The sequence below is a fragment of the Mus caroli genome, unplaced genomic scaffold, assembly GCF_978045245.1.
Source record: "Mus caroli unplaced genomic scaffold, Mus_caroli_1 scaffold_19, whole genome shotgun sequence".
Taxonomy (NCBI): Eukaryota; Metazoa; Chordata; class Mammalia; order Rodentia; family Muridae; genus Mus; species Mus caroli.
The window spans coordinates 1,618,152-1,641,065 of NW_028227274.1; the positions used below are offsets into that span (position 1 = coordinate 1,618,152).

At 46.2% G+C, this 22,914-nt stretch overlaps 1 protein-coding gene across 1 annotated transcript in view; it reads left to right on the forward strand.

Moving 5' to 3' along the window:
* The window catches only part of Jcad (junctional cadherin 5 associated), a 42,618-nt gene that overhangs the window by 7,506 nt on the left and 12,198 nt on the right, over positions 1–22,914 (forward strand). The window contains exon 2 of the mRNA XM_021150751.3: positions 7,503–7,833. Within this exon, the coding sequence (XP_021006410.1) occupies positions 7,559–7,833 (275 nt within the window). The 5' untranslated portion in view covers positions 7,503–7,558. The remainder of the gene's footprint in view (positions 1–7,502; positions 7,834–22,914) is intronic.

A 22,914-nucleotide genomic window follows, 5' to 3' on the forward strand; every position in this document is an offset into this window, starting at 1 on the left:
TAGAAAAAATTTATTCATATTTATTGGGAGGAAAATGGAAATTTTGGGAACGGCTGGTCCCTTAGTTGTGATGAAACATCATGACCAAAACTAACTTGGGGAGGAAAGGGTTTATTTCATTCATAGTTCTTCATTAAAAGCAGTGAGGGCAGGAACTCAAGTGGTGTAGGGACCTAGAGGTCCTAGCTGGTACAGAGGTGAGAGAGGGGTGAGGCTTACTGACTTGCTCTCCGAGGCTTGTTAAGAGGACCACCAGCCCAGGGGCACCAGACAGGGCCCTCCCACATCAATCACTAATTAAGAAAATGCCTACAAAGCTGCCTACTTGATCTGATGGAGGCATTTTCTCAAATGACACTTTCTCCTCTCTGTTGACTCTGGGTTGTGTCAAGTTGACATAAAACTAGCCAGCACAGGTTGGTTGCATCAAAAATAAATTATTTATTATCTCCTGAAACAATAATACTATCTACAAATGTTGTGACTGTTGACTTAGCTACATTGTGTAAAATGCATCCATTTCCCCTGCTCACTCCTGCTCCCTCTCTCCCAGGGAGTGGCTTTCTAGCTGCTGCTCTGCCTTCCTCAGCGCTCTGCTCCTTCCCTTTCCCATCCGGTTCCCCATACCTCAGCCCTATTTCCTCAAGCCCACTGGCAGTTCCTGGTCCAGATTGTCAGCATCACAGGTAGCACAGGCTGTTTCCAGGCAGATGCTCTGTTTCCTGTAAGAATGCAAGGCTCTTGTTGCTGCCCTCTTTCTTGTCTGGCCTGGATGTCCCAGCTCCGGTTCGTGTGCTTTTTTTTTTTTTTTTTTTTTTTTTTCGTTTTTACTTAATGGGCTTACTTAGGAAGAAGCTGGAACCCATGGTGACTTAAGTGGCCCGATGTTGAACAGTATATTTCCAAGTAATTCACTTTGTTGAGTATCTAGCAATTTGCACGAGTATTGATTAATGCCCTGGAGACAGTCAAGTGAGAAATGGTGCATGTGTGGAGAGCAACAGGAGCCTCCTTCATGCTAAGCAATAAAGCGGGGATTTTTTTAAATGCATAGTTGTCAGCCGGTGTCACCACGTCTTTCTCCTTCCTTATCTGTGTTTATGCATTATTTGGTAAATCAGGAATCTTGGTTAATGGTAGGGAGGGAGATATAAGTGGTGGGATCTAAAGGTTAGCCTGAACTTCCATCCTAGACAGACCTGGGAAAATCTCAGGGCTGCCACCTAGAAATTGTGCAACCATGGACATACAACCTTAGTACCCTTATTTATGAAGTGTAAATAGCCATGTCTACATTAGGTTCTTCCTGGGAATTCAAAGGAAAGCATGTATACTCGGCAGCAAATATAGTCTCTGTCACCTGGCAGTCACTCACTGTGTCCGTTCTATCAACTCTCTGGTGTCCAGGGATTGCACACTTACAATGCAAGGTTCATGTGTGCCCCCTCTCAGGTTTATTATTATTTTCAAAGTATTTTCATTATTTTTAAATATATGTATGCATGTGTGTGTGTGCATGTATGGGTGAGTGCATGTGATTGTAAGTGCCTTTGGAGGCCAGAACAGTTAGATTCCACAGAGCTGGAGTTACAGGCAGTTGTGAGGCACCTGACATGGGTGTGTCTTCTTGTGTAGAGTTTATTGGGGTTATGGGACAAGGACAGTTAAAAAATATATTAACTATGAATGTGTTGTGGACCTACTGGAGGTTGTTTAGAATATTTAGTTCATGGCTAGTCACAAACATTCCCAAGGGAAACACTGGGATGGTAAGATGTAAGCTACATCTCATGAGTGAGTCACAAAGCCCAGAAAGGAACCCTGGCTCCTCAGCCTCCTGACTTCTCTAGCTCACCTCCCTTCTCCACCTAAATGATACCCTGCATACTAATAAGTGTTTCTTTTTTGGTACCATCTCATGAAAGCATAATTTAAATCAGTCCTATAGCAGTAAACAAAGGATGTTGGGGCTAAAGCTGGCCTTCCTTCCGACTCAGTGTTGATTTGGTTTCTGTGTTTGTTGTCCATTGAGATGGAAGGTTTGCTCTCTGAGATTTTGCTTGTTCTTTCTTTTCTTCCTCCTCCTCTTCTTCCTCCTCCCCTCTTCTTCTTCCTCCTCCTCCTCCCCCTCTTCCTCTTCTTCCTCCTCATCTTTCTCCTACTCCCCCTCTTCCTCTTCTTCCTCCTCATCTTTCTCCTCCTCCTCCTCTTCCTTCTCCTCTTCCTCTTCTTCCCCCTCCTCCTCTTCTCCTCTCCCTCCTCTTTCTCTTCCTCCTCCTCCTCTTCCTCCTCTTCCTCTTCCTCCTCTTCCTCCTCTTCCTTCTCCTCTTCCTCTTCTTCCTCCTCCTCCTCTTCTCCTCCCCCTCCTCTTCCTCTTCCTCCTCTTCCTCTTCCTCCTCTTCCTCCTCCTCGTCCTCGTCCTCCTCTTCCTCTTCTTTCTTTTCTTCCTTTTCTTCTTCTTCCTCCTCCTCTTCTCTCTATTTCTTTCTCTTTTCTTCCTTCTTCCCTCCTCCCTCCCTCCTTCACCCCTTCTTCCTTCCGACATGCTCTCTCACTATGTGGCTCTAGCTGGCCTTGACCATGCACAGACCCTCTTGCTTCTGTTTCCTGAGGGCTACACCTGTCTTCATCTTTTTAAAAAGATTTATTTAGTTTTATTTTATGTGTATGAGGTATTTTGCCCACATGTATGTGTCCACCACATGTGTACCATGTCAGGTCCTCCAGAAGAGGTTGCATGCTGGCTGTGCCAGTCAGTGGTGGTCAGTGACCCTCAGGTTCAAGCTTCAGTGTGCTCTCACAGAGTGAGGGAGCTGTCACTGCTCTTAACTGAAGAGCCATCACTCCAGCTTGCTACAGTGGCTTTAAAATCTAAGTTTTAAATGTATAGAAAACAGGAATGAAATCCCCAAAGTTTGCATTATCTGAACTATTCTTAGAATATTAATTACATGCTCAGCATAAACCTTTTTATACAAGAACAGAGAATTTTTACAGAACAGTTTCCCTTCTTTGTGTGTGTAGCCTTTCAATGTTTGTTTTAGTGAAAGGCTTATTTGGCTTAGGCCAAGTTGTGCAAGAGCAAACTTGGGAAGGGCACATGACTGAAGGGCTCATGAGGAGTTCTCTAAGCTAGCTTGTCCTTGTCAGATCACCCCTGATTCCTCTTGTCTACACAGGGATATCTTGGAGCCTAGCAGCAATGACTAAGTCTACAGCCTCCCATTCTCTCTTGGGGTCAGTGGCAGATCCATTTACATATGGGAAATTGAAGCTTGGATATGAAGACCACCTAACACATGAAAGCATGTGGCTTTCTGATGTCACAAGCACACTTCATATCTGCCCTTCACCTCTGCTGCTGAAGCAGACATGTGTAATAGATTCTCTCTGAGATGAGAAACAGCTGAACTCCCATCCCCCAATGACAGGGTCCCTGGGTCACAAGTCCCTTCACTAGATGGTCAGCTTCCATTGTGGTGGAGTCCCTCAAGGAATGTTGGAACAGAAAAGCCCAACAGATGCAGACACATAAAACTTCTTGGTGGCTTTCTTAAGCCAGACACCAGAGTGAAGTAGGCTCAGCTGCATGCTAGCTGTGCTGTTCAGTGGTCAGGGACCCTCAGCTTCAAGCTTCAGTGTCCTCACAGAGTGAGGACAGAATTGATTCTTCCTCCAGGTGTGCTCTGAAGATCAGAAAAGCAGCATCATGTGGCGGCTGTGCCATCCATAGAAAGCCAAATTTGGGCATGTGGAACAACTCTGTTTGCTGTTGAGAGGATAGCAAGAGGCTTGTTAGGCCAAGGGATTTCTCATGGAGAAATTCCTACTGAACTATTGACCATACCTGGGAGATGGTTGCCTTGCACCCTGACCATCAGAGGGATGGCATCCACATGGTGTTTTTCAAACAAGTGGTTTGTGGATTGATTTAGTAGGTAAGTAGGAAAGACTAGTAGCTGTCTTGATCACTTTCTTAGATATTTCCATATGAGTGCTTACTTCAAGAAAATAAAATATATTAGTTACTAGTCTCATTGCTGTGACCTAAGGGAGAATAACTGAGCCATGCTCCTCAGGACATACTCTACCATGGCAGTAGCAGCATGCAACCGCAGGTGCACAAGAATCATGTGGGTCAGGGAACAGAAAACTCCGGCCAGAAGTGGGTGGGACTATAACCCACTGGGCTCACTGCATATTATTCCTCATTCCTTACAGGCCCCACAGTGCCTCTCAAAATAACACCAACAATTGGAGAAAGGTGTCCAAAACACAAGAGCCTGTGAGTGATATCTCACTCTCAAACCCTACCATGAGTCAAAAAAGAAAAACAAAAAAGTCTTTATTCTGTTTGTTTGAGACAGGACTCATCATTGTATCCCAAGCTGACCTAGAATTTGGTAGATAGCCCAGGCTGGCCTTAAACTTAGGACAGTCCTCTGTCACAGTTTCCTGGGTGCTGAGGAATGAACCACCATGCCTGACTAGGAAGAAACGTATTGAATGGACTGGTTGCAAAATAATACTAACTACAATCTGGGCAGTGTTTTGTGTTAACTAAGAAAAGAATCTTCCAGAGGCCTTCTCAATCCCTTGAGACTGGATAGGATCTCTTTCCAGTCACCCTGCTTTCATCCATGTCAAGGAGCTGTAACCCCATGGAGGGAGGGGAAGCTCCTATCATGTCTCTGACACACACATGCCTAGTTTTAATTGTCTGCTCTCCTCCTGTCTGTTCAGCCAGACAATAAGGTCCTTACAGACAGAGAATGTGTGTTCGTCATTATTAGTTCAGAAAGCTTGGTGGATTCTGTGCTCCTAGGAAATATTTCTTAATGTTTCCTTCTTCCAAAGCAATATTTTCTTCTTGGTTACTTGAAGAGGCTGAGTATGCACTGATACCAAGTGAGGATGATGTTGGAAATCATGAGCAACATACCAAATGATGTCAAAAGAGACAAAAATGGCAAAGGTGAAAATTGACAGTGTGGCATAGCATCTGTCTGATGTGTATGTGTTCTTATTGGCTTCCAGAACAGTCCAGGAAGCCGGGAAGATTGTTTGCTTCCATTTTGCATGTAGGGAAGCTTGGGGTGGTTCCTTACCCACTTCAAGGATCACATCTGAAAAGGGTAGCTCACCAGCCCTGGAGTGTGTCTAACACTGTGGTGTTTATACTCTCAACTTTCCAGGTTATGAAACAGCTTTGTTGACAGTGAGAGCCTCTGTGTAGGTCAGGTTTTACCATGTATTTGTCTTTATAGCCACCTCGAGTGATGCATGAGGGGTACTGTTTAATGCCCCTGACTGGCAGTGTTGGTATCCCAGAACTAGAAGGAATTAGAAACTCGTTAGGTGCCTGAGCCCCTTCTTCAGCACCTCATTGGTCTGTCTTAGAGGCCACTGCAGTTAATGTGTTAGAATTGCTGCCTCTTAATGCAGCCCATCCCATTGTAAATAAAAGTGACATCAAAGAAGCTAGCCAAATGCATCAGGTGTCAGAATAATAGTGTACAGAAACTCATGAGAAGAGGGGTCAGTGCTCACATGGATATGGAGATGAGGCAGAGGCTAAGCTGTGAAAAGTATATCTAAGGGGCAGAAGTCTTCCATGAACCTGCATGGTGGTGCCTTCAGGGTTATGAGTAAGGCCTGTGGATAGGCCCTTGGCTCCACCCTGAGCACGGAAGCCTGAGCTCTACTCCCATTTGCTGTGAGTTGCAGGCCCCAGAGAGAAAGACAGATAAGACTTCTGACGTTGGAGCTCCTTTGACCTCAGCCATCTGAGGTCACTCTGGCTTTGATGAGGCTGGGTCTCTTCTGAAAGACATATGCCTTAGTGTGGGTTGTTGTCCCATTGAGGGTTTTCTGAATATAACTGTAGTGCATAGGGGTTGGGATGATTTACCAGACTCCAGTAAGACAGTAGCCCACATGACAATTTTTTGAGGAAGGGTTACACTACAGGCATCTCCATATGAAGTTGCAGACTCGTGGGCATGGGGCCTTTATGGGCCACCAGGAGTCTGTCTCTAAGCCACGATTTTACTCCTGAGGTCACCACACCCAGAGTCTGCTTCATGTGCCATGTTTTCCACTCCCATATCGACCTATACAGTGTATCTATCTGACTCCTAACTCTTCTTCCAAGCAGTGTGCCAGTGTCTCTCGCTCATCTGTGGGTCCACTCAGCAAGCATTCCCGGGAAGCATATCAAGTGCTGGATGCTGGGGCTGGAGCCATCACAAATCCTTGGCTAAATAGCCTTCTCCCACATCCAAACAGCCTGACTTGTGCCATGATCCCTGCTTTCTAGTCCTTAGCCAAGGTCCTTGCTAAGTTGACTTGAACTTAGGCTTGTTCCCACAATCCCTCTTTGCTATGTATGTGAATGACCTATCTGTGACTCCCCCCAAACCATAATGTGGTGGCAGGAATGGTGGCAGGAATTTTTCCATGAGGACACTAACTTCCAAAGCTTTCCAACCTTCAAAAATTAGATGGACACCATGGACAGTTGTAGACCTACAAAGTGTGACCATCTGCAAGCTGACCAGAAGTGGCTCTCCTTGTGTGTTCCAGTGGGTGTCATGTGCCCAGTGGTCAGCAGAACAGTGCAGGACCCAGGCAGAGTTCCCATTGGCAGGCATCTTTCTCACAGTCTTGGTGAATGGCAACTCTACCTGCTCTTACCTCACTGAATCTCTTCATTCCCTTTCTTTGATCTTCTTGCCTTTAGTCCAGTGGTTCTCAACCCATGGGTTGTGACCCTTTTGTGGGGTTGAATGACTCTTCACAGGGGTCTTCTAAGACCACCAGAAAACAGATGTTTACATTATAATCTATAACAGTAGCAGAATTATAGTTATGAAATAGCAACAAAAATAATTTTATGTTTGAGGTCACCACAACATGAGGAACTGTATTAAGGGGTCTCAGCATTAGGAAGGGTAAGAACCACTGGTCTAGTCATTAACATAGGGTAAGCCTTTAAATATGCTGGTCTCTGGGCCAAATTCGTCTGTGGCCACCCTTGGATGAGAGATGGAAAATTGTACAGAATCATTGGGAAGAGATTTGAGTCACAAGTTTTGCATGGACCCAGGATGGTCTGGTAGCATATGCCTGTGATTTCAGTGCTTGAAAACTGGAGGCAGGAGGATTCTAAATTCTCAAGGTGAACCTAAGCTACATAGTGACATCCCATCTTTTTAAAACAAGGTCTAGACATCTATCCCTGAAAAGCCTTGAACACCTCCTGCCTTTGCCTCCAGAGTGCTAAAAGATTGGCACCAGAGAGTATGACCTGCAGATGTGGCAGCACTTCCTGCTGTAAAGTGTTGTACCCTGCTGGCCTCTTCTGGAAGGACCTGGATGCTGATTTTGGGTGGCACAGCAAGTGCATCGCACCTTTTCCATGTGGATGCTGGGGAGGGTGGGTGTCCACTTGGTACAGGTAAGGGACTGTTCATAAATGCAGCTCTTTGTTGTCCTTTCAGTGATGGTTCCTGCCACCATGATGGTTGAAGCTCGTGAGGTTTGATGACGCTGCAGCATGTATAGTGTGGAAGATCTCCTGATTTCTCATGGATACAAACCAGCCCGAGATGCCGCAGCACCATGTGAGGACAAATCAGAGCGATGCAGGTCAACAAGGACAGGACCCCGAGCTGGCCAAGGCCTATTGAATGGGTACAAGGATGGTGCTACAGCCCATACCCACAATAGGACATCCCTGGGGACGGGACATGTGAGCAACTCTGAAAACCGCATCAGCAGGCCAAGAGGCCACAGGGAGCACCAAAGCACTTCTAGAACTCCCGAGGCACGGTAAGCTTTGAGTTGACCCAGAGATTTCTTTTGACTTGGGAGTTTGACATTGGGTTATATGTAAGTAAATCAACTCTTCCTGTTTGGCTGGGTTGGGAGAGAGAGAAAGAGAGTCAAAGATGGGGATGAATTTTGCTTGGCCTACATTTGGGATCTGAGGTCTGGTGGTAGTCAGCACAGAGCTGGGTAGCAGACCTGCATCTCCCCCGCAACCCATCAACAGTCTTACCAAGGCAAGCACAGCATCTCCTGGCTCTGATTTTCTTCTCTTGTAAAGTGCTTGGTCAATAGGATGCATCCTGGAGCTTTGTAGAGCTCGTTCATGCCACCCAACACAAGAGTGCCATGTACTTCAGTAGCATGTAGAGTTCAGGAAGTTGGAAAGAAGCACGTGCTCCTCTGTTTACATGTTCACATGTAGCATTTGACCCATCTTGCCTTTGCACCTATGTTATCCCATCTGAGCACAACGATACCTGTGTGTGTGGTTCCTTATGAAAGAAAATGGGGAGGGGGTGGCAGGAGAATTCTGGTGAGAACAGGAATTCAAGCCACCATGCAAAGGATTCCTGAAACCAGTGCCATCCCTTCATCAAACAGTGCTTATCTTGAGAAAGTAAAAGTATATAGAAAGCAGAGTTCTAGGTGTGCAGTGTACTCTGGGGCTGGCTGTGACCAGCCAGAGGTGACAAAGTGACAGAAGCCAGGGTCCAAAGAAATAAACATGGTATTAGGTTAAATGAATGGGTAAGAATTAGCCGTCTGTGGTCATAGGTTTTTTTCAAGAGAAAACCTTTTCCTAGTTGGGCCCCAGTTTCCAGATAGCGATGGAAGGGGCTTTGTTTGAAGAGTATTCAATGCCTTGAATGGTGGGCAACACAGAGGCATGCAGGGCTCTTCCTGCCTTGTATAGTAAAGGCAGGCATACTTACATTAACCACTTGGGTGAGCTCAGGAGGGACTCCAATGCTGCAAGGTTAGGAAGGGCTTTCTTAACCTTGCTCTTCAAAAGTCAAACCTTTGTGGGCTACTTCTTGGGCTTTCCATCCATGCTCCTCTGGAAACATTCTAGCTGGGGGTTTCTGGAGGGGAGTCCATACTTACAAGTTGGTTAAGCGTTACAAGAACTTTACTGCCAGGCAAACTTGGGCTTGATTTTCTCCTGACTTCTCTTCTTTCTGCTTTAAGGCTGCATCTGTCTTTCTTTCAGCTTGAATCACAAGGCACCAAGGTTGGCCTGGACACCTGTTTCTTCCGTTTCCTACAGAGTTTGAACTGCACACACAGTGCTTTTTTTGATTTAGAGAACCCTTTTGAACACTGGACTCAGGGTTTTCCCTTCCTTTGTATAGGAGCAAACTCCTGAGACCCACCAGATACCCCTTCCCAACCCTATGCAAGTAGGCACAGTCTCTTGTAAGCAGCCTCTGTGTTGTGAGTGAGGTGATCAGATGACTAGCTGTGTGTCACACTGGTGTGTTTTCTTGTGGATGACAACGACTCCTCTTCTGTGTGTTGCTGAGATTTACTGATTAACCCAGAAAGTAAATAGTGGCTCTTGGAGAAAAAGGGTACCTTATAGAGTAGAAAGAGAAAATGCACATGTGTGTGCAGAAACCCCTGCCCATGCAGGTATTCCTGGATGACCTGAAAAGGCACCTTCTTCCATTGGTAGCCAAATGATACTAAAAACTAGGAGGCATGTCATAGGAAGTGTTTCTTCATCAAGAAGATGTTGCTTTGGGAGGAAGTAAGTGGGTGCCGGTATTGAACAACTCAAACAGTTCAACCTAAAGATGAAACCAAGCACACCACAGCACTTGCAAATCCTGCATCCGAATGACTAAATGATGTTCTACCAGCTCCCAGCCTCTGGTCTCTTGACAAGTGCATCTGTGGGCTTGTAACTGGTTCTGTCCCAACAGTGGCCTCTGCTGGGCTGATCCCCAGGTCTTCTGGGCACATGGGGCTCTGGATGTTGAATTCCAAGCTGTAAGGAGACTGGGCAAATCACAAGGCTCCTCTAGTGTCTCCCCTCTGGCTAAGGACTGACCTATGTGTTGTCATTGTCCCTACATCTTGAGTTAGGCCCACAGCACCTGGCTACCATTCTTGGGAAGGTAGAGGCCAGTGCATGTGGAACCTCAGAGTGAGCACCGAAGCCCCTAGAGTGAGCATGGAGGCCAGCTGTTTTATTTTGCCAGCTTGTAGAGACACGAGCAGGGCAGCGATGTTGTTTCATAGAAGCCTAGAGAGTGTTGTTGGCTTGCCAAGGGCTACTCTGGGTAGCAATGGAGGGATCCTAGAAGCTGGGTATCTGTGGCTGCCACCCTGCATCAGTGAAGGTCCTGGTCACACTTCCAGTGTGAGAGCCCTCAGCCTGTGAGCTCTTCCTCCAGCTGCCAAGTGCTGACTGCCTTCACCTTGTGTCGTCTACCCTCTTGGGAAGGTATGGCTGGGTCCCATCCTGTCAGTAGGCACTGAAGGGATGCATGCTAATCACTGCATTAGATAATGTGTACAGTTCTGCTTGGCTGTGGACATTGTTCAGTTATATGTATCAATGCAAGGAAGAGTTGCCTACAGCCTGGCACTCAACTGAAACATCAATCAAGGGCTTCTCCAGATGTAATTAGCAAAGCAAGGTACTTGTTTCCTAACCTTGAAGACATTGCCCAGAGCTCTCACCACTATTAGATCAAGTGATACTGAACAGTCAAGACAGGAATGATTAACAGTTTTGGGAAACAGAGGTGAAGGGATGTGTGAACTTGCTAAAAAGCTTTTATGTTCAAGTGGCAAAGATGGGGCCAAGAGTCAGTTCACACATGTGCAGTTTATCCAAATTAGTGACAAGAGAGAACTTGCTTTCTGAAGCTCTATGTCTGGGATTCTGCTTCTATAGCTGGACAGCATAGAAAATAGGCTCTAAGCCCCAACTGTGTGACCATTCTCAACAGCCAGCCTGGCTCCCTTGCCATGATGTGACGCTGGTTTCACAGTAGGCCCCGTAGCTGCCTCCTTGCCTAACCAGCCTGCCTTTCCTGCTGCCAGGACTATACTTTTTGTATAGTCCAGGCTCACCTTTTGTATAGCCCTGGCCTGGCTTAGTCACAACTGATTCCTCACCTACTCTCCAAGCTCTCCTGTTGCCCAGCAGGAGACTCTGCCTTCCCAGTACCACTTCTGCAGGTCAGCCCCATAGTAACTTTCTCTCCCTGAATTCTCTAGCATTGCCTCCCAGCCTCTGGGATTGCCTTGTCCTGAAGGCCGATACCTTATCTGCTATATCGGCAACCCCATTGCTGGCGCTTTTGCTTCATAAATATTCATTCTTTAACAACGTCACCAGGCTAGTCTGGCACCATGATTTCCAGGCATTTATCTAAGTATTTCAGCATATCAGACTTCTGGGATAGGGGAGGGTCTTGCCTGCATTGAGACTGACAGGCTTCGGTTCCATGGTAAGAAAGAAGAGGAGGGTTGACTTCCCAGCTAGACAGCTGAGTGGCCACCATCCTCTCCCTGTGACACTGCAGCTTGAAGAAGGGCTTATTTTGCATCACAGTCCAGAGAACACAGTATACATCATGGTGATACCGTCATGGAGTTGAGAGGCTGGACCACGACAGTGAAAGTTTTTGGCACAGCTTGTTTTACATCCTGTTCGATAGAGCACAGACCTATGGGGCTAGAGCCTGAAGTAAAATAACCTCCAAGACCCACAGCAATCTGGTCTGCTAGCTAGCCTAAACCTCATAAGGTTATATAGCCTTACTAGAGGAATTATTCATCCTGTCTCTCCTTGTGGATAGCCTTGGCTCTTGGTTTTGTGTAATCCCCTTTGCTGGGCAGGCCCTTCCTCATGTGGACAGTGACTTCACCCCAGAAACAGGTTCCAGGTTTCTCTTCCATAATGGTTGTCCTAAGTATGCTTTCTATTACTGTGATACAACACCATGACCAAAAAAAAAAAAGCCTTAGGAGAAAAGGATCTATTACATCTTACATCATCAAAAGGAGTCAGGACAGAGATCACAGAGGAGAACTGCATACTGGCTTACTCCCAAGCCCATATTCTGCTACTTTTTTGTATAGTCCAGGCTCACCTCCTCAAGGTTCAGCCCACACTGGGCTAGGCCTTCTAACATCAATCAACACAAACATGCCCACAGGGCAATCTGATAGAGGCAATGTGAGGTGCCATCTTCCCAGATAACCCTAGGTTTGTGTTAAGTTGACAACTGAAGCTGACTATGACATGGTTTAACAGCAGAGCCCACAGCTGCATTACATCTGTATCTCTTTAAATTTTGAGAAAATAGTGTCTGGTGTTGGGCAGCAGCAAGTACTTCAGGGTACGTCCCCTGCAGCAGCCAATGAGCCGCAGAGGTTCTAGTTCCCACAGTGAGGCGTGATGAGGGCAGCTTGCAGGCCATGAGACACTGAGCGTATGGCCCTGAGCGTATGTGCTCTGAGTATGGAATGTCTTTTGGCAGGCTTATGTGTTTGAGCACTTAATCTCTACATGTGGCACTGCTTTGGGAGGCTGTGGGACTTTTAAGAGGTGAGGTCACATGGAGGAAGTGAGTCACCTCATGCCCCTGCTGCCATCTGAATGTCCCCATGGCACCCCTGATGAACTATGAGCTGAGAAACTTTTGGCTTCTTAGTTGCTTTTGTCAGACATTCCGTCTGAGTGGCAAGCAAACAAGGAAGACTACCCAGACACAGATGCTCACGCCACTCGGCAGAAGCCTGGTTCATCTACCCATTACCTGGCCTTTTCCCTGTTCATGTACCATGCTCTTCTCAGAGAGCTACCCTAGAGGCCAAGGAGCCTTCACTGGGACCCTTATATCATCAAATGGAGTCAGAGCAGAGGCTCACAAAGAACCCAAAGGCAGAAACTAAAACAGAGACCACAGAGAACTGCTTACTGGCTTACTCCCAAGCCCATATTCAGCTATGTTTTTATATAGTCCAGGCCCACCTTTCCAAGGGCAGCACAGCCCACATTGGGCTAGGCCTTCTTACATCAATCAACAATAAAAAAATGCTACACAAGCATGCCTACAGGGCAATCTGATGGAAGCAATTCTTCAGTTGAGATGCCCTCTTCCCAGGTGACCACCAGGCTCCACTGAAAGTGACTTAAACAGAACACAAAACTCATAGGCCACATCCCAAGCTTTCTTGCCTTGTGAATGATCACACACATTCAGGAGCACATACATGTGGGCACAACTACAGTGCACACACACATGAGTACATCCACACACACACAAGAACACATGTATAAGCACACATGCATGGTCCACACACATCAGCACATACATGCATGAGCTCACCCATTCATTGGTGCACATACATATATAGCACACAGCGAAATGGGTGGGACACCATGGACGAAGCTTCATGCTTCCTTAGCTCCCATTCAAATATGTGAAGGCTGTTATCAGTCTTCACGGGTTTCCTTAATGTGTTTCCTGTGGAATAGTGTAATCAGAGGAAGTTGCAAGCTGTGAATAAACAGCACAGAGATTTGAATCTGAACGTCACCCCACAATAGGCTCTGCTTTGCTTCACTCGGAAGTTCTTCTTTCTTCCCTTCTTTATTTCTCCCTCTCCCTCTTCCTCCTCTCTCCCTCCCTCCCCCCTCCCACTCCCTTCCCCCCCTCCCCCTCCCCCTCCCCCTCCCTCTCCCTCTCCCTCCCCATCTTCCTCTCTCTCCCTCTCTTCTCTTTCTCGATCTCTCTCTCTTTCTTTCTCATCTGTCAGTTACTGTGATTATCCTGCATCAACAACACCATGACTAATTAGAGACTGAGCAACTGAGGACACCTCTGATGCTGCTCCAGACTCTTGTCCTGGCTGGTTTTAGAACAGGTGGATAAATATCCATTCTCACTGGTGCTGCTGGGTATGGTAAACAGTTCTTTTTTTTTTTTTCAGCTTCTCTCACATCATACCCTACTTATAATGGTTATCTTTAAAAGAAGTGAGTAAATGCTTAAATTTAACACCAGCTTCTATGTCTTTCTTTCTCTTTCCAAAATTCTAAGCCCACACACTTTATCTTATGGGCTTGCTTCACTTTTTCAGCACAGGGTGCTGTATCTCAGCCTTTTCCCAGGGGACAATGCTGAGCTAACATGCTCTTATGCTAGCAAAGTCCCAGGTCTCCCTTGCCCTCTCCTCCAAGGCACTCGCTCATTTTCTGGGGAAGCACCTGTGCTCCAGTACCTCCCACTCACGCTGCCACATTTCCTTTGGCTACAGAATTTGCTCAACAAGGGTGGGGTGGTGCTTCTGCTGCTGCTGCTGCTGCCGCTGCCGATGCTGCTGCTGCTGCTGCTGCTGGTGGTTAAATCCTTGAACCAGTGTCTTGCAGAAACATAGTAGCAAGGAAGGACTTCCAGAGACCTTCCTGTGTTTTGACAGCTGCAGTTTCCCCAAGAGGCTTAGTCAAGGTCCATGGGAGGATTGCTTTTAGCTAGAGATCTGGCTAAGATTGAGAGGTAGGAAATGCCTCTGGTCAGTCTAGGTAGGAGGTGAGGGAGTGGGCAGCTAAGCAAGAGGATCACTATTTTGCCCTCAGGAGGACTGTACTAAATTCTTGAGGAGAACAAAGAAAACCCAGGTGGCATGCAGCTCAGCAATGGCTGTAGGTGGCCTCTGGGGTACCCTAGAGACCTTATAGCCCTAAGGTCTCTATGTGATCCTGTCTTGCACTTCTTCTGTACTCTGCCTGCTGTGAGCTCAGCTGCTAAAGAACTGGGTTGGAAAGAGGGAAGACCCATACACCCACTCAGCAGCTGAGTGAGTGAGGATGAGGACCTGGAGGCAGGGAGGCTAGTTGAAATGGGTAGAAGTGAGAAGCTAGAGTGTTCTTTCATGTCTTCAGTGGCACTGAATAGACTATACTTACTGCTCAAGAAAGTCTGACTTGGTAAAAAAAAGTATTAATTCCGATTTGAGGAAGTAGGTACTCTGAAATAGTCTGCCTTACCTACTGCATTTACCTGAGAGCAGATGGGTGGACAGTTGCCCTTCCTGTTTTGTTTTAATAAACCAAACACTGGTTTGCTCTGCATTGTCCTGTGGAAAATGGTTGTAGCTTCTTCCTTAGCGACCAGTTGTGCTGGGCAGGGCAGCATCTTGCTATACACTCAGCCGGATCATTGGTTCCTGCTATTGTCAAGGCCTAAGGATGATTACAACGGAGAAAAAAGAAAACATGTACTAAAATAGCCATCACCTCCTGATGGCACTCCGACTTCCTCCTTCCCCCTGTGCTTGCTTGTGCGTCTTTCCCCTAGGATAGAAGAAAGAATGTTGATGTTACCTGTCCACCAAGAATTTATCACAACTAGGTTAGTAATAGTAATAAACGATATTCTCTGTTAGGTACTATGTGGAACATTTTGCATTCCACCTGATCTCCCCTTGGAGCTCCCAGAGACAGAATTGTTACTGTCTCTGCATAGAGGGAGGCATCAGAGGTCTGGAGGTTAAGGATTTAGCAGCTGTGCACATTTGGAAAGTTGTGATTCTGACACTTAAAACCCATGCCATCCTTTGTAAGCCAGGGCAGAAAGCTCACACTCCTGGCACCTGGTCACCTTCCTTACCAGCACCAGATGTGAAAGGCTCCAAAGGGGGAGCAGAATCAGCCATGAGTCCCTGCTGATGTGGCCAGGGAGCCAATGCTCAGGTGCTAGAGGTATCTGCGATTGCCCTGCTAGGGTGTGTCTAGAAGAAGTGCTGTGCCATTGGCATTCCTGTGGGCATAGAAGCCCCGGCACATTCCTCATGGGATGACTGCTTCTGCAATAAGGAAGTCCATAAAGCAGCTCCTTCCCTTCCACTGCGCCGTAACCAAAATACCCCTGCCATACAATCCCTAAGATGAAGGGACACCCTTAAATATCTAACATGACTCAGAGGTGGGGCAGACTCTCTTCTCTTAGGAACACTCTCAGAAAGTGTTTATGCAAGATGACAGACTTGATGCACACACACTGAGCCCACTCTGTGTGTCAGCCGCCAGCCTAGTGCTCTGCAAGCTGTTTTTCTTTTACTACCTCTCAGGCCTGTATTGCTACCCTCTCTACTGATTCTCGTTTTTACATTTTTAAAAAGCCCACTTATTTATTTTGTGGTATTGGGGTGTGTCCCAGCATGTGAGTGAAGTCAGAGACCTGCTGCCAGCTCTGTCCCTCCATCATGTGGGTCCCTGGAACTAACTCAGGCGGCCAGGCTCGGTGGGGTCTATACCTGTTTAGCCATCTCACTTGCTCAGGATTGTTATCCTGATACTGCTCTACCAGGCAAGGAGGTGGTTCAGAAAAGGCTTGGCACGCAAATGAGAGCAGCTGAAGTCCAGTGCTAGCTCAGTGTGGAAGAGACACTGTGGCCCTTAACACTATGGCAGGGATGGATTCCAAGCGCCTGTACTGTTCCTCTTCTGAGCTACTTTGATGGAGCCCAGGTGCCTGCACAGGATGATACAGCCTGTGGTGTTACTAACTGGCTTCCACGGCCTTTATGCAGGTATTAGCAACAGGCACTCCCCAAAACTGCCATCAAGAACTACTAAATCGACTATCTGAGACCATTGAATAGATCTCCCTCACTCCTCATTGAGATGTCTACAATTAGCATCCTTTGAAAGTCCAAACATATACAACTAAAAAGCAAGCAAACAAAGATATTTCAAATGTCTTTAGGCACATTGGGCACTCTGTGATAGCAGCCATTGCTGACATTGTGAAAACCAGGCCTAGCAGTATGGAGCCATTGGTAGCTTTTCTCCTTAGAACAGTGCCCACACAGCTTTCCAGGTACACTAGCTGGACAGTGGGATAGTCTGTTAGCTTATGCAGCAGCCTTATCTTGTTTATCCAACTAATTTTTGTGTGTGTTTGTTTGTTTCAAGACAGGGTTTCTCTGTGTAGCCCTGGCTGTCCTGAAACTCACTCTATAGATCAAGCTGGCCTTTAACTCAGAGAGCTGCCTGCCTCTCCCTCCTATGTGCTGAGATTAAGTGCATGAGCCACCACCACCAGACCATCTGACTGATTTTTAATCCATGCTAGCCTCTACACTTCCTTCAGTCTTTGTGTTCTCCCCACATTTGCTCTTATGTGTTGGAGGGCCACTTGCTGTGTGAATGTCTACAACATGCTGAAAATGAAATCATAAGCTTCCAGGCCTGTATCAAATTCTACAGGGGTAGATGGTGGACCCCATCACAAAAGTTTGCTGTGCACCTAATGCTGGGGCTGGTAAATGTGAGCAGACTGTGAAGCGATACCTACCCTCTGCCACTCTAGGAGGAGCAGGCATGGGTGCTTATGATCTTTATGCTTAGCTTATCCATCTAGCTGCAAACCACTGACCTCTTAGGAAGGAGGAAGATCACTTGAAGGAAGAGGCTGTGGCTGCAGCTATTCTGGTCCAGAACATGCAGGTGATCTTTAACAGTAGATTGCAGTACTACCAGGTGACACTTGTGGAAACCAAGAAGCCACCACTGGACCAGGAGATGTATGTATGACTATGGGAACTCCCATCCTGTCTTAGTTAAGGTTTTACTACTTTGAACAGACACCATGACCAAGGCAACTCTTATAAGGATGACATTTAATTGGGGCTGGCTTACAGGTTCACAGTTTCAGTCCATTATCATCAAGGCAGGAACATGGCAGCATCCAGGCAGGCATGGTACAGGCAGAGCTGAGAGTTCTACATCTTCATCTGAAGGCTGCTAACAGAATACTGACTTCCAAGCAACTAGGACTAGGGTATTAAAGCCCACTCCCACAGTAATACACCTTCTCCAACAAGGCCACACCCTGAAATATTGTGCCACTCCCTGGCCAAACACATACAAATCATCACACATCCCCACCCTGATCTCTACATGGAAGGACAACTGACTGGACCTGGGGTCACCCAATGGTCAGGTTCAGGATGCTGTTCATGGAACAAGGAGAGGGGACTGGAGTGCTCATGTTTCCCTTTGCACAGAGCACTCCAGGTCATCTACAAGCAGCACTCCTCAGCTAAACTCACCTAACATCCTGTGCCCAGATGGTCACAAGTCAGTCATAATGGCCGTGGAATGCACTGAGCCGATAATCCTATTAGAGCATGTGACAGCCATTAAAATCACTGCTTCCATTCTAAGTGACTCATCTTTTGTTATTAGATTGTATGTGTGGTATGTGTGCATGCATGTCTATATGTGTGCATATATGTGTGTGTCCATGTATGTATATATATATATATGTATGTATATATATATATGTATGTAAGTGTACATATATGTGTGTGCATAGCTACATATGTGCATCATACCTGTATGTGTGCACGTATATATGTGCATGTATGTATGTATGTATGTTGGGGGCATTGTGTGAGGGTACATATGTATGTATATACAGAAGCTAAGGGTTGGCATCATGTGTCACCCTTGATCGGTTTCCACCTTATATATTGAGGCAGGTCTCTCATGTGAACACAGATTCTCTAGTCTAGATAACCAGCTTGCCCTGTGGATCCCTTGCTCTGCCCCCTACCAGTGGGATTACAGGCAGGCTGCCACCTCTACCCTGCATTTATGTGTGTAACCCTGGTCTCCATGCTTACTCAGCAAGTACTTTAACCGAGATGCTGAATCCTTTTCCTAGCTTTAGACTTACTTTTTAAAAAAAAGATAGGGTGCCGCAGCAAGGTGACACAGTGGATAAAGGGTAAAGGCACCTGCCACCAAGCCTGCTGACCTGGGTTTAATCCCAGGAACACACATGGGAGAGGGAAAAACTGACTCCCACAGTTGTCCTTTGATGTCCACACATATATAGTGGCATGTACATATCCACATACATACACAGTCGCACAGAATAAAGTGAGACATTCTAAACGACTGGCTGGGGCTATGCTCAGTACTATTGTGCATAAAACCATACGTTTGGTCCTACATGTCGTAGAACACAGTGGAGTTGAGTCTTTTCTCTGGTGAAAAGGAGTCATGTGAGGAACACAGACTCCTCCTAACTTTCCTCTTAATTGCCTTGTAGAACCTGGGAGTAGGCCTGCCAATTTCCTTTAGATATGTTGTTTTTCAAATGTTTGTATTTCAAATATTTTCCAGGCAGTTTATCAGTGATGCTATTGGCTTCCTGACTCTGACCCATGATAAAGTGAGACTGTTACAGAGGCTCACTCTGCCTCCTCATGCCCCATCCTCTGGGACCTTGGCATAGTCCTGCGTGACTTTTCACCCGGGGTGAAAGTTTTCAGTGTTTGTGCATGGAGGGTATCATCTGCTCACACTGACCATCAGTGTGCCCTGCAGGTTTATACGGAATCCATTGTAAACATTTCTGTGTTGAACCTTTAGTTTCTTATTTTTTAAAGAAAAATTTGATCTCAGCTTTTTTTTTTTCAAAAGCATTAGTGAACATCCTTGTAGCTTTGAAGCCATTTGAGGCAGCACTTGATTTATGTAGTACAGAGTAGTTCTCTCAAAGCTTGTAGAGAAGATGCAATTGGTGATTTGTCTGAAGGGGGTGCTACAGAACAACCCCTGGCTGGGTTCTCCTGATGCCTGGCCTGGCCTGGCTAAGGCTAAGTTCAAAGTAGACAGTTGCTAAATAATTGATAGTTATTGGGGTGGGCATGTGCGCACTTCCATGCATACTTGTGTGTGTGTGTGTGTGTGTGTGTGTGTGTGTGTGTGTGTGTAGTGGAGGACAGCTTTCAGGAGTTGAATCTCTGTTTCCACTGTGTGGTTTCTAACAATCAAACTTAGGTCATCAGGCTTGGCAGCAAGCATCGTGACTTACTGAGTCCTACCCTGCTCCTTGGTTTGGTGTTTTGAGACAGAGTCTCACTGTGTAGTCATGTCTTACCTAGAATTCTAAATCCTTCTGCTTCAGACTTCTAAGTACTGGGCTTTTAGGTGTGCACTGCTGTGTCCAGGAATGCTTCACTGTTGTCTGTGCCAAGTGGACTGATATTTAAAATGGATTATTTGTAAGGCTGGGGGCTGGCCACACAGTTAGAGCACCTGTGACCTGAGTCTGTTCCTAGCAGCCACTTTTTGCTGCCCACAATGGCCTAACTAAAGGGGGTACAACACCATCTTCTGTCCTGTGAACACCTGTACCCATGTAGCATGTACACATACAAACATAATTAAAATTACAAAAAGAAAATAGATTGTTTAAAATCTCCCAGATGGACCTGCATTTTCTGTAACTTGGGATTTGGGTGTACTGTGCAAATAAATTTAACCCAGAATGCTTAGTGATTTTGATTAGTTTTGACAAAATGAGAATGATAGCATTTTTTTTACATAAGTTGGAAACTGACCACATCACATCACTAGGAAGTCACAGTCTGTATTCTTGCCCAGTTTATGTCGTGTTTATCTGTCGTTTGGTCATGGCCATAGCACGGGCATGCACAGTAGTGCCTTGAGGTCTCAGCCTCTTCCTAAGCACAAGGCATGCTCACCACAAAGCCACACTGTGGCTTCCTATACAAAGTCAGGCACCATAGAACATGGTGAGACCACTGAGGAGTAAGAATGATAGGAGATGAAGACCCTCCCTGTCAGGAACCTCAGAGGGCAGAAGGCTGTGCCTGCTGCTTATAGTCACTCATGTCCTTGTTCCATTCCATCCCAGCTCAGTCTGACTGTTGTAAGAAGTGTCATACTGCACTGCGGAGGGTATTTTACAACAGTCTGCCGCCCTCCAGCCAGTATCACTGACGGACACTTAGGTTGATGTGTCTTGCAGGTTCCTCAGGGTAGGACTGTAGCTCCTAGAACTACCCAACTGGCTCACCAGCATGGGTAGGGGGCATTCAAGGAGACCACTAGCAGTGGGTTTCAAAGAGATGAGTCCTTGTAGAACCCAAGCCAACCTAGTGTGAAGAAAACGATTTAGAAAGCAGCTAAAAGATTGGCAGCCTACACTAAGCAGCAAAGGCAGAAGCATGTAGGCCTCACAGTGAGACACCCTTGACCTCCAAAAATGGCTAAGCCATGCAGATAGTAGCTGCTTTGTCAGTTATTTGGACACTGACTTTGCTCTTTGAGGCAGAGAAGTTACTCCCAAGAAAGACTAGTAACATACAGCTTTACCAAGACTCCTTGCATAACAACTGTGTTCTCAATCCATTCCTAGACCTTCATGTGTTCATATGCAGTAGTCAGCAGGACTGTGGCTTTTGAGTCCTTCCCAGGCCCCATGGTCTTCACTCTGCTGTACCTCCAAGACTGATGTTGGGAGAACACGTGACTGCGGCAGGGGCAGGGCATTAATCAGAACAATGCAAACTAAAATAATGAGAAATTGATTTCACTTATCTCACGAGGAAAAAATAATTATAAGTAGAGCCGAAAGAAACAGTTGTGCAAGCCCATCTGTGTGCCACATACCTGGTGGAACTGTACATTGGTGTGGCTTATCTAGGGTTGATTTGACAGCATCGTCCAGCATCTACTCATTCCTCTTGTAAGAATTTATTCTCAATGAGCTGAGGCTTACTTACATCAAGGGTTAGTGGATAAAGTGTTCCTCAAAATATGTTAGAACAGAATCCACATGAACAGTTGATACTGGTCAAATCATGTGTCTATTACTGGCTTACCATATATCCATCACAATTGAATTCTGAATGGAATTTATCTTTAAATGGAGGAAATAAAATGCAGTCGTCACAGATTTGTTGGTCTGTGCCTATAGTCCCAGCTCTTGGGAGGAAGACACACAAAGATCAGGAATTCAAGACTAGACTATACTGCCTGAGACCTTGTATCAACAAAATTAATAATCAAAACAAAATATAGCAAAAACTCTAATAATGACTAAAAGTAGAGTACAGTGGTGAGTTGATTGGGTTTTCAGCTTTCCTTTTTTCTGGTGAATTTCTTCCCCAGATTTTTACAAATGTTATAATTTGGGAAAGTTGATTAATCTTTCTGTATCCTGGTTTTCTTGCCATCCAAAGAAGAAGATAGTGGTGTGGGTAAAGTACAAGTGAAGTAACTTATTTGGCACACTTATCCCTATGCACTGCACAGCACAAATGTCAGATAATGTTACTGTTCAGTTACTCCTGTGCCTCAGACTCCTCCTAGGAGAGAGGAATGATGGCCATTGCTCCCGAAGCTTAGGTGGGTGTGTGGGAACACGCGGTGAACATGGCAGACAGCCACCAAAGAACCAGTGCCACCCCTGCTTGACCCCCCACCCCGTGCTCTAGGAAGGTGCACAGGATGAGAGGCCTGCACAACCCCAGGCCCTCACACAGCCTCTGGGATGATGGCTCGTGGTGTCTAGGTTTGGTCCTTGTGCATGTTCTTCCAATTAATTTCAACAAGGAATATATTTTATTTTTTTATTTATGTTGTTGAAACAATGACATTAGAGTGTGAACATTCTTCCGTTTGGCTGATCAGAACAGCTGACTTTCCTGAGCACCTTGCAGGGAGCAGCTTTTCTGTGCTGTGTCCAGCCCTGGTCTTTTGTGGGGAGTATCTGCAACCTGTGCTCAGCAAGCAGCGCTGCTCGGTGCTATCTTCAGTTGCTTTAAAACTGTAATCTAATCCCCTGGGGGCAGACTGGAGTCATTTGGGAAGATTTGAAATATAATGATTTTGGACTCCTCCATAGACCAATCAAATCCACATATCTGGAAGTGGGCTCTAGGCATTGGTAATTTTTGATTTGGGGGTGTTTGTTTGCTTCTGTGTGTGTGTTGGGGCGGGGGGGGGGGGGCTTGAGTGTATGTATGTGCACCTAGAAAGGTGCTTAGAAAGGCCAGAAAAGGGCATCAAATCCTCTGGACCTGGAGTTGCAGCCAGCTGTAAGCTACCACATGGATGCTGGGACCCTCTCCAAGAGCAGCAAGTGCTCTTGACCACAACCACAGACACATCTCTCTAGCCCCCACTGGGAGGTTTGGTTTTTTAAAGACTTCAAAAGAAACTAACATGCAGTGAAAAGTCCTCACTTCTCCACTTAGAAGTTTTACCTGAGAGTAAGAATCTCCTGGGAA